This window comes from Siphateles boraxobius, unplaced genomic scaffold (assembly GCF_051911475.1).
Source record: "Siphateles boraxobius isolate OS27281-9 unplaced genomic scaffold, OSU_SipBor_1 22, whole genome shotgun sequence".
In the NCBI taxonomy this organism is placed as follows: Eukaryota; Metazoa; Chordata; class Actinopteri; order Cypriniformes; family Leuciscidae; genus Siphateles; species Siphateles boraxobius.
Window position 1 is genome coordinate 7,898,144 of NW_027508833.1, and position 14,312 is coordinate 7,912,455.

Genomic DNA, 14,312 nt, shown 5'->3' on the forward strand with positions numbered 1-14,312 from the left:
GCTCTCTATAATGTCCAAAAACGTTGTCTAGGTGTGCAGCTCACTAGCTATTGAGATCTGTGTCTCACTCTCAAGAGCTTTGCTTTACTTTGACCAGTTGGACACTTGTTGCTGAAGTTCCCAGACTTCAGATCCTCATTTTTGTGATGTTTTGACTGTTTTTAAAGTATGGCGTTGGACGGGATCCGGATGCCAGACGGCTGCTACGCAGACGGGACCTGGGAACTGAAAATGAATGTGACTGACCTCAACAGGGACGTGTCTCTCAGAGTCACCGGGGAAATTCACATCGGCGGGGTGATGCTCAAACTCGTGGAGAAACTTGGTACGTACGCGGTTTCCTCTCTTCATTTGAGTTTGCTGAGCCGAATGATGCTCATGCCAACTGCGGTTTCGTTGACTCATGGTCGCCGTACACATGATTATGCACTGATTCATCTGTAATTCATCATACACTGCATTCAGACATCCAAGCGTTATGTTTAATGTGATTCACAGTGCAGGTATTCTCTCATTATTTGTAATAATTGACCGACATATTCCAACCAGATTGTTTGATTAGTTGATATTTGTTCATTTTAAAACTATCAGCATTGACTGATAACTGAGCCATAATTGCAAAAGTGGTCATTATCATCAACAGCCTTGTCCATGATTTGTAGGATTTTGTATGTTTTCGGTGGTGGTTCGGTTGAATAATTGGGCTGTTTTAATAATCATACTAATTCTACACTCTTGCAAATAAAGGCCTTTTTGACATAGAAGAACATTCAACATTCGTGGAATTTTTATAAGGTTCTTTATAGTGGAAAAAGGTTATTTTAGATTATTAATATGGTTATTTAGTGCTACCTAAAGAATCAAAAAAGATTCTAATAAGCAGGATTTGTACAAAGTGCTTAAAGTGCTTGAATTTGACTTTTTGAAATTGAAGTCCTGGAAAACCCTTGGAAACAGCCATATTTATGAAAAGGTACTTGGAAAAGTGCTTGAATTATTAAAAGACATATGATATTATACATTATTGCTTAATTTTATTGATAAAACAAGATTTTTATGATTATGAAATTTTATGAAAATTAATGCTGCAGCCATTTTGCATGGCTATGAGGCTATAGTGTTTTTATTCTTCAGGTCAATCAAATGTATATATTAATGGGAGAAAAAAATCAGTTTGAATAAATACTTTGTTATAATATCTTTTCAATGGTTAAAGTCCACAGTCATTGCATCTGCTGCACTTTGTTTGTACCATTTTGTTTTATTAGTTTATTTATATATTTACATTTTTTAGAATTTGAAAGATAATAAAGATAGGCCTGTTCTTTTGGTTCGGAAAGTCCTTGAATTTTATTATACAGTATCTGCACGAACCCTGTCTATGGCATCGCTGGGGAAAAAAAACTTTTGAAAGCTTAATTTTAAGAAATGTATGAGAATAGCAAAGTCCACACCTCAGCTCTAGCCATAATGACAGAGGATTCAGAATGATTTCTTCCCAACTTATGAGCAATTTACATTGAAAGCCAATCAGAATTCACCGCTATAATTCATAAATCAGTCATCATGTTCTATAGATGTGTCATTGTTTAATGAAAAACCCTTAATGGATGATTATTCTCTTGCATTATTAAATGGATGTGTTTGTGTGATATTTATTTTGGTTGGAAAACAAAAGTATGGAATGATACTACATGTGGCATAATTAGCTTCTTGGCAATTTCCTTGCAGTTCATCCTTGTTGTTTGGAGCTATAGAACAAAACGGCCTTTGTTTTCCGTGCTCTTCCCACTCTATGAAGACGAAGATGAAGAACACATGTCCACTGATCCTCCCTTGTGGAGCCATTGCATTATTAGCACACTTACATTTTTCTGGATTTTCTGTGTTGCTGGGATGTTTGGTGTGTTTGTGAACTCCTTGAATGCTATAAAGTGTCTGAAAAGTGTTGCTGTAAACGATCAGCTGTGGCATCTGTTGTTTTCTTCTATGCTGGAGAATGAGGCACACCAGGACCTCCTGTGGCTCTGCCTTCATCTTTGACCAAAGATGTTAAAAAAGCAGCTTTGTTTGAGGGAAAATGTGTGAGAAAACTCATCTAGCCGTGGTCATTAGGGACTGGTTACCCATGATGCTCATGCATTAACCCTGTAAACTCTCCAGGAATGTGTGGTGGTGGTGGTTGTGCTAGTTTAGAGCACATGTTAGCTATTAACCCTCAGATAAACTTCATTTCTCGTGACCCAAACATGCTGCTTGAAGATACATGCTTAACAAAAATGTTGTTGTTCTCCTTTGTGCTTCGTTACTGTGTTTTGGTGTTGAGAAATGTTGTCTGTTGGCTCACTAACACTACAGCTGTCATTTTCGAGGCCTCTAAATGATCAACATGATCCAAACTTTGCGTTTTCACACTATCTAATCCAGTCCTTCTGTCTCTGATTGATAGTTTAGACTCTTTTATTAAGTAAAAGTCTTTTAGTATATTGTACAAACGTCCTTTTTCAGCTCGAGCTTCACATGTCTTTCTGTGTCAAATCTGCACTGGTTTGCTGATTAACTTTTACTTTGTTAGTAATATTTAAATTGGAACGTTTACTGGACTGAAGCAGGTTTACTTGATTGTCCAGACATACTTTTATAGAAAAATCATGCATATCAAATGTGATCATCAGGCTTTTGAGGAAGGTTTATTTGTTCATCTCTCTATCATCATCATTGTATTGCATTGTATTAGGCTATATGTTTTAAAACTACAGATCTTTGATCATAAAACTAACCACTTAAATCTTAATAAGACACATTATTGGCAGATATAGAGTGATGACTGATATTTAAATGCAATTTTCAGTTTAAACAACTCAAACATGCATTTTAGTCTGGGACTAGCTTAAGTCTGTGAAACCGGGGTTAAGGTCAAGCTGTACAGTGTTAAACAGATCAGCAGTGCAGTTCTTGGATGCTTTGTGCTCTTGGTATGCCAAAAATAAAAAAATAAAATAAAAATAATATATATATATATATATATATATATATATATATATATATATATATTGACATATTGTGGAATCTGTCAATTCTGGATAAATTGAGAACCACAATTTTTTTTGTTTCAAACAGAGATCACAGTTCTTCCGAATACTTAATTGTTTCATTGATCATTACTATATGAATCAGCATGATTTGAATTAGGGTTGGGCGATGTCTACCAATTTGGTATCAGACGATGTCTACAGTGAAACATCGCGATGGATGATGATATCGGGAGGGGGAGGAGGTAACATTCTTTTTTTCCACTAGATATTTTCCTCTATATCTCATCAGTAATTTCGATTTCGGCAAACTCTGCAGCAGCTGAGCACTAAGGAGCGAATGTACAGTGACGTGACATCACTACCAGATTCAAACTGTGCTTCCGCGCTATGGCTGGCGCTGAGCCAAAGACGGACGCACTCAGTGCTTGTCCTAGGCTATATCACAATTGTTCAGTGTGTTTAACCACATACTGTTTATTTTAGGTTTCAGACATTTAAATACATATAATTTATAGCAAAACAATACATTTATAGTTTGTAAAATACACAATGGTGTCTATGGAAGCAGCAATAACAAACCATTCAAATATATTTGCAGACAGTTTTTATTCATATCAGACACAGTGTAAATATCTATAAAGGCAACTCTATTTTTCTACCAGTTCACCGGCCACTTTCATGTATTTCAGGAGAAACTGATGAATGCACGCGGTGTAATAAATCCAACAGACAGTAATCTCTGAACTGCGGCCCAAACAAACATGACGGCGCCCATCTCACGTTACAGATCAAGATAATTTATAAAAGGTTTTTTAAACAACAAAACAAACTCACACATATTTGAGAATCGGAATAGAAGATAGTTGATGACATGGTAAGCAAGTTTGTTAATATTTATAAATAAAAGCGATTCATCGTTCATACTGCGCTATTTTGGCTGTGGTGTACCAAGCATGAAGCGTCACCATGGAAACGTGTGTGTGTGTGTGATCGCGATGCAAGCTAAACTACGTGATGTCTGTCAGCCATCACAATGATATCGTCCATCGGCCCAACCCTAATTTGAATGAATCTCTTGAATGAATGATTCAATGACAAATAAATTTTTTAACAGTTCCTTTTCGCCACCTACTGGTGTAACAATGTAACTGATACGATCTGTATTTGAAGTGCCAAGTTATTTTCAAGAGGTACTCTATTTTGATAGATTCCGAAGGCATCACTTGTTTATATCCGAACTATAAACTTTCAACCCAGTTTTTCAATGATAATATGAATATTTGAAAGACTAAAATAATCTGTTTCATAACTAGCCTATGCATGACAACTGCTCTCTCTGGATCAGAACGCAGGTCTCTGTGTTCGTACTTGTCAAAGGTTAAATAGACAGAGACGAATCGTTGTCTTTTAGGAATATTGTTCTCAAATGACTGTCGTCACATGTTTTCATGATCTCTGTGATCGGAGGAAAAGGGTCGAATGACTCTTCTTTGTGACTTTTATTTTGTCCTTGTAAGACACTGTAAGCTTGACCTGTCTGCCCTGCTTTAAGAAGACAAAGTTGCCTTACGCCTCTGGCGTTTGTTTCATGAAATCCATTCTACCCTTGACATGATATGCTTGTCCTGCACGTCCTTCATTTACACTCTAAAAAATGCTGGGTTGTTTCAACCCAAGTTTGGGTCAAATAATGACAAACCCAAAAGTTGGGTTTAAAAATTGTATTTAATGATTTATTTAAACCAATTGTTGGGTTTTGTCTATATTTGACCCAAACATGTGTTAAAAAACCCAGCGTTTTTTTTAGAGTGCACCATTATAGTGTGCTGAAATGAAGTATGTTGTTTGGTCTTCACTACACTTTAGAACTGATGTGATTGAATTAGGAGTGTAACGTAGGGCTGTCGCAGTGAAGGAATTTCCCTTGCGGTAATTTTGAGTGGCTCAATAGCGCGATATGCGGTTTTACCGCCATTTATTTATTTATATTTATTTGCTATATAAATACGTGTTATGATGTGGTCAGCATACACAAAAACAATGTAACCAATGTAACCGAAACTAAACCGCGTCTCTGCGCATTAAAAGACTGTCACTCAGCGCGCAGTTGTTATGCCAACGGACTGTCTTTGAGTGAGTCATTGAACCGTTCATTCAACAAAAACGTTCAAAAAAGCTGATTCCTTAAATGATAGATGTAATGAAACAAGGTGTTAATTATTTTTTTAACTTTGAGCTCCACTTTTCAAGGCTCAGCTGGCCAGCAATGCTTCACTTTTGGGCAAAGCGGAAGCAATGCTTCACTTAATAGAGACCAATGGCATTGATTCAATGCGTGACTCGCTGCTTTCCCCCCACGGCTTCCTCGCGCTGTGTAATGCTGACCAGCGCTGACGCCATTCATGGTAAATACCCTTACACGTTAAAAGGATAATAGCCTACGACAAATATTTCGCTTTCCTTGGAAACGGCAACCTTTTCACGAATATACATGACTTGACTTCAAAGACAGACGCAGGTAATCGCACGCGCTCAGTCAAACACATTCACTGTCTGTTTAGGCTTAAGTCCAAATCCACGAATCCTCTGTACAAATCACCATGATAAACAGTCTTGTTATCATTATTAACTTATTTAACATTCAATACACATGGTACGAACTACGAAGGGTTGCCTTATGAAAAAAGAAAACGCGGTTGCTGCGGTTACTTGCGTTTCTCTGCAGTTGGCCTGTCAGTAGCGCGGTACTGCGATTATTGCGGTTATCGCGACAGCCCTACTGTAACGATACCCTCATGTCATGATTTGATACGAACTTACAATACGATATTATTGCGATACTCCAAGACATATGGGAAAACGTTAACAAAATGACTTGGTGCTGGTAATCCAATGCACAGGACAATAGTGACACCAGAATAAAAATATTCATGATTCTGAAGCTGAAAACAGAATTATTTGAGATAAATAGCCTATGCTTGCACTCTTTCAATGACTATATACACTTAAAATAATCTATGCCACTTTTTACTGGTAACATCAGACATTTGCCATTATCAGGACCCACAAATATTCCCCCATTGCATTATTGTACATTATATTCATATAGTAGTTAAGTTTACAGAGTTTTACCGTACGTTCACACCGCCGGCGACTTGAGCGGCAAAGAAGCTCTGGACGCCCTGTCAAGGACGCTTGTCAAAAAGTACGGGGAAGCTTGTTGACGCTTTGGTCGCTCTGACGTAGCAGGGAGAAGAGAAGTGTCACAACATGAAATGTCACATGAGATTGGTGTTTTTGCATTCCACTTCACTGCTTTTCTATTTAACTATGTAAACACGCGCTAGACTGTGTGCTCGAGCTTTGTGTCTTTTGCCGCGTCTTGCGCATGTCACAGCGTTTTAAAAAACGCGTCATTCAAGTTAAAATAAGTTCAACTTTAAGAACAAAAATGTAAACTATCCCAGCTATTTTATCCCATGCCTCGTTCTTTTGTAACTGGTCCCTATAAGCAAACAACGTCATATCATAAATGATAGGAAACCCAGCAACGGCGATTATTAGCTTCTCCTCCATTTTATCTGAACTAATGTTTTGGTAGGAACGAAAGTTTACATCGCGTGTTTCTCCGGAATCAGCCAGCGCGGAGGACGTCTATATTCCGATTGGTTCCTGGCTTTTGCCGCTGCTTGCCGCTGAACCGCGTCATAGCTCATTACCATAAAGTGGAGCTACTTTCAACTTTCTGATTGACGTTCAAAACGCCCAAAACGCAACGCCGATGGATTTGACGCTCCTTGCAGCTGAGAGAAGCCAGCTTCCATTGAAAATTAATGACTTCCGGTAGCTTTGGAAGCTCAAGTCGGCGGCGGTGTGAACGTATTTTTGTATTGCGATTATATTGTGACAGTCACGATATATTGTTAAACCCCTAGTTTGAATGCATTGCAAGTTTCATGTTAATTTAAAACATGAATTAAAGGTGCAGTGTGGTATCTAGTGGTGAGGTTACGAATTGCAACCAACAAAAGTTACGGTGGCTGACAGGAAAATGTCATCGTCTGAGACAGCAGAGAGTAGCCTCTATGTAAAATATGTTTACTTTAGGGCTGCAACAACTAATCGATAATAATCGATTATGAAAATCATTGTCAACGAATGTCATTATCGATTAGTTGATCTGCTTGCGTCACAGGGAGCATTTACTGATGACGTCACTTTCATGACAACACAGTCACACACGAAAAGGCAGAGAGTACCGTACCTACAGATCAATTGGCGGCAGAAAAAGTGTGCGCCCCAAGCTGGGGCTGTTTACAACTGGCCACTTCATGCGTTTTCTCAGATCGGATAGCTATCTGATTTATCAAAACGATTCCGTTTACATCTGGTCACATAAATGTGTTTTCGCTCTTCAATTCCCGCACTATATGCAGATTTAATGGAGTTCATATCACCGAAAGCAACAGATATGAGCTGCATTTCATTGATCATCAGCAAAAATCAAAATCAAAGACCACAATAAGAGAGCGCGGCAACAGCACTGGTAAGATCATTTCGTTTCTTGACTTTTAATGATGATGTTTAAGCGTCTGCGACTGACTTTGCGATAGTTTGTTTGTTTTATTATTCCTTTATTTTTTAACCAGGAGAATCACATTGAGATATTGCTATCTCTTCTTCCAGAGAGACCTGGTCAAGACGGCGGCACAAAAAAAAAAAAAATTCATACACAAGAATCATTGAAAAGAAATATCACAATTTACACATTCACAGACAACATTGATTCGTTGGCTTGATGAATAGGCTAGAGTTTCTCATCTGCGGTAATGCGTGTTGCAGTAGCGCCGTCATATCTGGCTATAACATTACATATAGCCTATAACACGCTCTCACATGTTTATTTTTTAGCATTTTTGGGAGGAGTAAAATTTACATATGTGGTTTCAACAACCAGATGCATTTACACTTGTCCAGTTTGGTCTGGAATGAGTCCCAGATCTCCTCCTGAAGTGGTTTGAGCGATCGGATTCAAATCCGTCTCGAATGCGTTTTCGAAGGGCATTTACACCTGGTCTTTTCACGATCAGATAGCTATCCGATCTGAGAAAACAATGCTACTGTGTAAACAGCTTTGTTTACTAACTTCGGGACAGTCACACTAGATCTGTTTTGTCTCGAGAATCAGGTTGCGCAAACAGTTCGCTCGCAACATAAGTCATGGATTAAAATAGCGCTACCGCAGAAATTTTTCTTGTCCCCTCACAATGACAGTCAACTAATTATTACATGAGTGATGATTAACGTTACATAGGCCTATTTTCACCTCAAAATGGCGAAATTAGACAAAAGTATATTAGTTTGCCTGATTATTTTTGTCATTCGTTTAACATTTATGACCTAAAAAAAATGTCAATGAAGGAAAAACGGAGAACGCGCTGAATCTGATTCTATAACAAGACTGAAGCGAACACGAATTATGCATTTTGCATAACGGCTTGGTCGGCTTTTGTTGGACATACATCACATGGCAAAATGTAATGAAAGCGGAACGAAACTCATTATTTTGTGCTTCACGGACCGTTTATCAGTTCGGACGAATGTCAGTGCAGCGCGAGTCGATCTTGATTAAGCGACACCGTTACTACATAAGAGATCCAGTAAACAAAGCATTTGAATTCGCCACTTAAGTAATAACATCGCTGAGAGATCTAGTGAGAAGCGTTACAATTTCTCCATTATTAACGGATCAAACAGCACTGACGTTGAAACCAGGAGAAACATCGTTCCATGAATAAACTAGTTATAGGTTTTAAGTCCACTGATCATTCACCATGGATTTAATGTAGTAACACTAACTTGTAACCTAGGAAGTTTGGGAGGAATATTAAAATGCTTTCAAGTACGTCACACATCTTTTGCCAGCACTTCAAAACTCAAATGTTATTTAAATGTTATTTTCAATGTGATGACCAAAACATTATTTGTTCATGCTTCAAAGATTACCCCCATTTATAAAACTAAAAGTTTCAAGATGTAGGAAAACTCACACTTATTTAAAAATATTTTTTCTTTTAATAAATAGGAAATTTTTATGGCATTTCTTTATTTTTGCTGTGTCGAAAACGTACCGAACCGTGACACCGCTGTATCATATCAAACTGAACCGTGAATTTTGTGAACCGTTACACCCATATTAAAAATATAAAAGAACAATAAAGACTTATTGAATAATATTTTATTATTTTAAAAAGTTTAGGAGTCTTTAAATCAATAATGTCTCATATCTTTATGTACTAGTAATTCTATACAATAATAGGTCAAATGCAGCAAGTCAAAAGACTAATTGGACCTTCTTTGCCATTTCTTTGAAGGATTGCAAAAATATCGTCTGAATATCGATATCGAGATATTGAAAAAAAATATCGAGATATTCATTTTTGTCAATATCTCCCACCCCTAATCTCGGTAGCCTACTTTCTACGTTTCTATTTGGATAAAGAAAATCTCTATTTATAAAAATAAAATAAAAAAAGTCATTTTCACATCCTGCTCAATGATATCCAAACAATGTTGATATTGAAGGATATGGAAACATATATAGGGAATGTAATGTAGGCTATGCAATATATTATGTGCAAAAAGGTGGTTAAAATCACATTATATTTTAACATTGTAACATTACAATCTAAAAACAAAAATAATGCTTTTGTTTTTAAAATGACTAAAGGCTAAACTAAAAATGAAAATAAAAACAAAAGCACAAACTAATTATATTACCTTGCATTTGATTACCCCATTATAATGGTCACTTTCATAAAAACATACTTGTAGATTTAAAATTCCACATATGGCACATTTATTGTCTCCAACAACAAATATTTTAGCAATATGTTTATTTTAGTCAGAATTATTGCACTACTATTCTATTGTCCTCGTCTGTTTGGCGCGCATGCTTGCAGCGGCGCTCGTTCACGAAAGCTTCAATCTTGAATATTAGCGGAGATTCACTTGCAGAGGGCTCGTCCTCTCCTGACAGTGAAATGGACATATTTGTTTGACTTTGTAACGTTTACAGATGTAGAATATACTAGGTAAATGTAAGTTAAACACTGAGGAAAGCACCACGTCTCAAACGCATTAAATAGCACAAGTATTAAATCTGTCAGTCAGCAACAGTATCAGAGTATCTGACAATGCAAGCTGCTTTAAACTTGTTAACTAACGTTATATCTTACCAGTTATTTTGAAGCGCTTAACATAAGCTTGTGTCATGTTTAGGACAAATTGTACTACCGGTATGTTCTTTCACTGCTGGAGCTCACACTGCGTCCTCCGCTATTTATCAGATGTGTTCGTATCAAACTACTGTATCGATATAAACGGTATTGCCTCATTCCATATCGTTTAACAAGAAATCAATATATTGTACAAAATATACCGCCCAGCCCTACTAGGAATGTCCTCTTTCACGTATCAGCCTCGTAGTTCTTTGACATTATTATAAATAACCTGAAGTAATATTGACACTCTTCGCGCCACTGTGTATGACGTTTGCTGTTTGTTTTGCTGATGGCCAGTCGGACCAGTGACTGGCCAATCAACTAGCCCGACATACTCTTTTACTGGCCCCGGACCATCGGGCGATTGCTTATGTCGAGCCCTGACTAATGCATCATTCCTGTCCTTTTAATCAAGCCTGTTAGCGTACCTCCATTCCATTCTCTTTTTATAGCATTTGTCTACTATTAAGTTTTAATTGTTTTTCAAACGCGATCCACTGCGGCTCTACTACGTTCACACGCTTGTTTAAAGTCTTTCTATATTTAATTTATCAATATATTAAGGTTTAAAATGTCAAAAATAAAGATTATAGGCCTATTAGTAAAACTCAATATGTGGTTTTTGCACTTTTTAAAGTACACTTTTACACATAAATACCCTGATTTAGGGTTTTATTTAGTTATAATAAACAAAAAAATCAAATTTATTTAAAAACTTTTTTATCCGATTAATCAAAGTAGTCGTCCGACTAATCGATTATCAAAATAATCGTTAGTTGCAGCCCTAGTTTACTTAATTATTCAGTAAAACTATGTTATTGCAAATATTATTGTTACTTGTTCATCGTTGTGTCAGTGTTTTATTCGCTGAAATAAGCTTGCTTGCACGAAGAGCAACATAGTAATGAAACGCGTTTAGGGCTACTGTAGAAACATGTCGGCGCATTTCAATGTAAGGGGAGCCGCGGTGTATGTAGATAGAAACTGCTCATTCTAAGGTAATACAAATATAACGGTTCATTAAGTGAGTTCTTTATACACCACTGAAAACTTATTTTTCAAGGTAGTGATGAAACGCGCTGTTTGTTAGCTGTCGGCTACGGTAGAAACATGACGAGACAATATGTCGACCTCCATAGAAGGCGGTGCCCGCGGTTATGGAAATATAAGTTTCTCATTCTAATGTAATAAAAACATAACGGTTCATTATGCAAGGTCTTTATACACCACTGAAAACATAGTTATGGATCTTATATTGCATTTCTGTCAATAGATCCTCAGAAATATTATACATTGCACCTTTTAGAATAGGAAAAGTGCAACTGGTTCACTTTACTTTGACATTTGTGCAATTCCAAGTAACCTGATAGTTTCAATCAAATCAATGAACTTTTAAAAAAAAATTAAATGCTTGCAGGGAGAAGTGATGAACACTTTTGCCAAAATAAGCCTTAGAAATTAGAACATGTTTTCTTGTTATTTTTTTTATGGTTACTGAGAAGTGGACATGTTCGGTTCACAGTTTTGTCGTAGAGACAAGATCATTTTGTCAAGGTAAGGACATCATTATGTTGTGGCCAAGAGATAAGTCGAGGGAAAGAAAGGACTGAAAACTAAGTTAGCACCACAGCTTTCAGGGAAAACATTAGCAATACAAATGTTTTTCCCTGGATATTATGAAACTATGGGAGAGGAACCTCATACTCTCCAGGCAGGGGGAAACAACAATTTTGAAATAGGCAAACTATTGCTCATTGGATATCACAGCCATCCACAACCTAACCATAAGCTCAATGGTAGCCATAAAAAAACTTTAACACAAAAGAAACTCTTTCAAATGTCAAACATTACTGAACATTAAACATTAACAGGTCTTCACTCAAAAACACATACAATAACACTTAATTTTAACATTTACTCTCCTGATCCAGCCACATCAAATCATGCAATTGTGTTATAAAGTGTGTTCCCCACCTTTCAACACTCTCCCCATGTTCATCTCTTCTCTGTCCTGTATATCAAAAGGTTTTTGATTTTGTAATAGAATAAATGGGAATGCCAGGAAAGCACTCTCTCATTGATTACAGTGCTCATTTCCTGAAACAGCATTTCAGCAGATTCTATTTAATAATTAATGATCTGGGGCCTTGATGGCTTTTATTTGCCAGTTCAGAGGAACAGCATGTACCTCACTTTGAAGTGTAATTGATTAGGCTGGAATTGACCGTTTGGAAAGACCCGCCCCCTTTAGTTACTGTTGCTATGTCCGACAAGCCACGCCGCTCTCACGCCACACCATGTTCTCACGCAGTGAAAAACGCATCGTGTAGCAGAGAGGACAGGACAGAGCAGGTTACTTGTGATATGAAACAAAGTCTCGCCTTTCAAATTTTGCGAAATTTAAACAAATACCGTTTTGTGGCTCTTTAATGTGTCTGATAGATCGCTGTAGAGCCTCAGTTAAAGCTTCTCGTGAACTAATCATCTCTTCCTTCTAGATCATTTATAGCATCAAATAAACATGAATGAACATAAGAAGGAATGTTATTTTAACCACGGAGAGACGTCAGTTCACACCGTTCAAATCCTCCAACGTTAATCTACTAACTCTCCTGACTGCTTTGTCGGACAAAAATGGCGGATTCGGCAGATTATGATTGGTTAGATCGCCTGTCAATCAATCTCCATGCGAAGGGTCAATTTTGCCTGCTGCACTACTTTATTTATTTATTTTGACTCAACATGCGCTTCAGAAAAGAAACGCAAGGAAGTCTAGTGTAGGAGACTGAGACCTTGGTGACAGTTAAATTCTTATTCTAGCTTTTTATATATAAGATGGTGTGTTTAATGCTGAGGTTTCAGGTATAGTTCTAATAAAATATTACAGTATTTATTAGAGATGCACCAATATATCGGCCAATAATCGGTCGTATAAAAGCTTTGATTTTCTCTATCGTCCATCGGCAGATTGTTTAAAAACAGCCGATGATCAGGGCCGATTGTATCCTGTCAATCAAAAGGGTGCGGAAAAATGTGTCAGACTGCAACTCATACGGTGTGTGAGGAAAATCTCTCTTGTGTTGAATTTAGGGCAAGTTAACGCAACAATAATGCATTAACAGTTCAATAATAGCGTTGTAATGCAGGCCTTATTTGACTCTATGAATCACCCATAGTTCAAGCCAGGGTTGCCAGATCTGCGGTTTTTGCCTACACCAATCATCATTTGTAGCGCCTCCCATCCAATAATCACAAATAGCTCTGTTACTTCTGATAAGAAACAAAGTTTCAGCTTTCAAATTATGTACATTTCAGCTAGGGATGGGGCCGATCCGATCCAGTATCGGTATCGGCTCCGATACAGCCATTTTTGCCGGATCGGGTATCGGTCAGACGAGGCCGATCTAAATCCGATATTGTGTGTTTACTATTGTGTTATTGTTAAGCCCCACAAAAGTATTATAAAGCACCATTAAGTGTTCGTGCACTATATTATAAGTGTTCTGAAGCCATTCTATAGTATAATGTGAGATAGAAATGAATATTTAAGTCATTAAATTCAAGATCACGTAAACTGTTCCCTCCGCTGCGGCTGTCAATCATTCTTCATTCAGCATTCAACAGCGCGTCGCGTTCGGTTATGACAGTCAACTCGATGAAACTCTCCAAGATGATTCAATTACTATTATTATACTTGATCTGTAGATAAAGCTCTATGGTTTCGGATAAAATGACTATCTTGCTGGACTTGCTGTACCTTAATCATGTTACTTTTTAACGTGTGTCTGTTAGATCACAACACTGGAGAGCACTATAATTGTTCTTCAAGCACACAGTAACTGAAATTTAAAACTGTTAAAAGAAAAGGCTGAATAAACTATTGCATAGATAGATACTGTACAATACACTACGCATTAATATGTCTTTCCTTTGTGCGTTGAACTTTTCAATGCGGACTCGACGCGCTGGGCGCTGTGACTCCATGTTGCTTCAA

At 37.3% G+C, this 14,312-nt stretch overlaps 1 protein-coding gene across 4 annotated transcripts in view; it reads left to right on the forward strand.

Annotated features, from left to right (window-relative positions):
• fermt2 (FERM domain containing kindlin 2) overlaps positions 1-14,312 on the forward strand; it is a 101,467-nt gene that overhangs the window by 1,883 nt on the left and 85,272 nt on the right. For all 4 annotated transcript variants that reach the window (XM_077238580.1, XM_077238577.1, XM_077238579.1 and 1 more), the window contains exon 2: positions 168-325. In XM_077238580.1, coding sequence (XP_077094695.1) covers positions 169-325 — 157 coding nt within the window. In that variant the 5' untranslated portion in view covers position 168. The remainder of the gene's footprint in view (positions 1-167; positions 326-14,312) is intronic.